We start from the raw sequence: 3,425 nt of genomic DNA, 5'->3' as shown, positions 1-3,425 counted from the left end.
AAATAAAAAAGTCAGACACTTTCTTCATGGAATTGCAAACAATGAATTTCCCCACACAAAAAAAGTTGTACAAAGCACGGTAGTGCCATTTTCAAAACAGCAATATTTTTGCAACCCAAAAGAATCCAAACTCGACTAGAGAGGAGGGCAGAGGAGAGGAGAGCCCGTCGATCCCGTTCACCCTCCTCTGGCTGGCGTTCCCGATCCAAGGCGAGCCAATCCTTCCCGCCCAGGCAGCCGTCACCGTCAAGTAACGGCCCCCCACCCTCCCCCTCGTCCCGGCTCCTTCTGGGGGAGGCCGCCTCCGCCCCCCGCCCCGGCTCCTTCTGCGCCCACCGGCGCCTTTAACTCCCCCCCTCCTCCGTTACCGTCTCCCCCCTTCCCACCTCCCCCACCCGCTGCTCATCAACATTCAACAGGAATTCGATTTGATTTCGACTGATTGATTGGTTGCAACTCTGCTCTGCTGCGAGAGAGGCCTCCGCTACGTTCTTGCCGGGGTTGTTCTTCTTCGATTTTTAGGGTTGCGGAGCCCTTGGATTTCGCGTAGGTACGTGGCTTTCCTCGGGCCGGATCTCGAATTCGTGGGGTTTCTCGTTAGATTTGGGCTTCGAATGCGGGATTGATTGATGTGATTTTTCCCCGTGTGATTTGATTTGCAGGGAAGCCTCCTCCCGGCCGTGTGATGGACGCGAGGGAGATGTGAAGCCTGGCTGTTAACTGATGCTCGTGGAGAGATTCGGAGGAGAGGAGCGCGCGGTGAGGAGGCGGTGGAGGCGGAAGCGACGGAGAGTTGGGCACCAGCGCAGCCACGGACGACGCGCAGCCGCCGGGGGACGAGGCCTGGAACAGGGCTGCTCCGCCCCTCACGGCCGCCGCCGCCGCCGCCTCCATGGGGGAGTCGCTGCTCACCGCGCTCTCCATGGACACCGCCACGGCCCACCACCCGCACCAGGGCCCCTCCACCTTCCTCTCCATGGACACTGCCTCCCACGACGAGTTCGACCTCTTCCTCCCGCCGCCAGGCCCCTTCCAGCGCTGCCTCCATGCCGCCGCAGCCGCCCCCCCTGACATCAACCTCCCCCTCGCCGCTGACCCGTCGCCTCCCCCTCCGGCCATGCAGACCACCAACCTCCATGAATCCAACGTCGACATGCTGGATGTTGGCCTCGGCTGCCCGCAGCTCTATGACTCGGACTCGCCTGCTGCTGCCGCCGTGACCTCGGCCCCGGTGTCCACCACAACAACTGTCCATGTGTCTCACACCAAGAGCTCCGGTTCCAGCGCCGCGCGCAAGTGCGTGAAGCGGAATGATAGCATCTGGGGTGCATGGTTCTTCTTCACCCACTACTTCAAGCCGGTCATGTCGGCTGATAAGGGCGGCAAGACGAAGGCACCCACTGCTGCTGGGAATGGTAATAGTGCCACTCTGGATGCTTTCCTGGTGCAGCATGACATGGAGAACATGTACATGTGGGTGTTTAAGGACCGGCCGGAGAATGCCCTGGGGAAGATGCAGCTGAGGAGCTTCATGAACGGTCACTCGCGCCTTGGGGAGCCACAGTTTCCTTTCAGCGCAGACAAAGGGTTTGTGCGCTCACACCGGATGCAGCGTAAGCACTACCGGGGGTTGTCAAACCCGCAGTGCCTTCATGGGATTGAGATCGTGCGGGCACCAAACTTAGTGGGTGTTCCTGAGGCTGATATGAAGAGGTGGTTCGAGCTCACTGGGAGAGATGCCAATTTCTTGGTTCCCACTGAGGCGGATGATTTTGAATCATGGAGGAATCTGCCGACCACGGAATTTGAGCTCGAGAGGCCTGCAACTGCTGCTCCAGCAAAGAGCACCTCACATGGCCATCACAAGAAGGTGCTGAATGGTTCTGGCCTTAACCTGTCAACACATGCATCAAAGCATGGTTCTGGGGATGGTATGGACATCTCAGGCGTGTGCCACAAACGTAGGAAGGATTCCTCCCCCTCTGCCATGGAAGAGGATTGCAGCAATTCAAATTCAGACAAGGTTCAGGACATGGATGTGAGCCACACTTTTGAGCCATCATGGACGAATGACTTCACTGGTGTGATGCGTCATGCTTCTGGGCCAGTAACTGCCGCAAAAACAATATATGAAGATAGCAAGGGCTACTTGATCATCATTAGCCTGCCATTTGCTGATATACAGAAGGTGAAGGTTACCTGGAAGAACACTCTTACGAATGGTGTCGTTAAGATATCATGCACTAGTGTCGGACGGATGCCATTCTTGAAGCGACATGACCGGACCTTCAAGTTGACGGATCCTTCACCTGAGCATTGTCCACCAGGGGAGTTCATCCGGGAAGTTCCATTGCCTACCCGGATCCCAGAAGATGCTACTCTGGAAGCATACTGTGATGAATCAGGAACAGGCCTAGAGATTATTGTCCCTAAACACCGTGCTGGACCTGAAGAACATGAAGTCCGTGTGTCCCTGAGGCCTCCCTCATCATGGTGCCAATGAAAACATGTTGAAGGTGTGTGATAGATGTTCATGTAGTAGTTAGAGTGTCTATTATTGTCAGCTGCTCTTGACTGATCCTTTGCTGTCTTGTCTGCTAACCCTCTAGTATGCGGGGAGACAAGGTGTGGATGTTACCATACAACAAATGCAGCTCAGTTTTGCTAATTGTGACGGAGCAGTCCTAGTCGATTGAAGCATTCTGGTAGTTGGAAGTTGGCAGCTGTGGAAATTTAGGGGCATGCTACAGGCCACAAGGAACATAGCGCCCTATGTTTTGGTATCGTTGCTGGGGAGTACCTTGTGTATTATCTTTTGATTTGTGGAATTTTTGTTTGTATTAAAAGGTTTGTCGCCTGCTCAATGTGCTTCCATCTGTGCATTACTCTGGTGAGCAGTCTGTTTAGGCATTTATAGTCAGTTTTCATAGGTTGGTGAGAAGTCTGCTTTGTGGTCATTCTTGGAAATTTCATCCAAGAAAGGAGCTCATGCAAGTGTTTGTAGGATTTGTCCATGTTTTGTCGGTACTATTGTTTTTATCAGCATTCGAACGCTTTCCAGGAAATTGCTGGAAGGCGAGTGCAATTGTTTGAAGGTACCAATGTAAACAATCTGTCATCAATATAGATTTTAGTCTTTATCAGTTATGTGCACTGCTGTAGTAATTTGAATTCACTTTCATATGCTTTGGTATTATGTTCAGTTCAACTTCAACCCCGCTGAAGTGATTGCAGTGTTCGCAACGCTGAGTTGTATCTGCATTTTTCTTTTGCTGAAGTGAAGTATCTGCAAGGATAGGATTAGCCCCATTTGGAGGTATTTACCTATTCTGGTGTCCTACGTCTCACGCAACACCTTGTTAGCAACCAGAGAATTTTTCTCATAACAAAGTGGCAACTGTTTTGATATTAAGTTTTTGCCCTGG

The 3,425-nt window shown here is 52.6% G+C and overlaps 1 protein-coding gene across 2 annotated transcripts; it reads left to right on the top strand.

Annotated features, from left to right (window-relative positions):
- Positions 1-299: 299 nt before the first annotated feature.
- On the top strand, positions 300-3,143 carry LOC123097886 (uncharacterized). Of its 2 annotated transcripts, XM_044519735.1 has the most exons (3): positions 301-550; positions 663-2,516; positions 2,610-3,143. In XM_044519735.1, the coding sequence occupies exon 2, from the start codon at positions 893-895 to the stop codon at positions 2,501-2,503; it is 1,611 nt and encodes a 536-aa protein (XP_044375670.1). In that variant the 5' UTR covers positions 301-550; positions 663-892; the 3' UTR covers positions 2,504-2,516; positions 2,610-3,143. The 2 variants fall into 2 exon arrangements, with proteins under 2 accessions (XP_044375671.1, XP_044375670.1); XM_044519736.1 differs by having other exon boundaries at positions 300-550; positions 663-3,143.
- Positions 3,144-3,425: the final 282 nt, after the last annotated feature.

The sequence above is a fragment of the Triticum aestivum genome, chromosome 4D (assembly GCF_018294505.1).
Source record: "Triticum aestivum cultivar Chinese Spring chromosome 4D, IWGSC CS RefSeq v2.1, whole genome shotgun sequence".
Classification (NCBI taxonomy): Eukaryota; Viridiplantae; Streptophyta; class Magnoliopsida; order Poales; family Poaceae; genus Triticum; species Triticum aestivum.
Note: the sequence above shows the minus strand (reverse complement) of the source record. Positions and strands in the feature narration are given on the sequence as shown.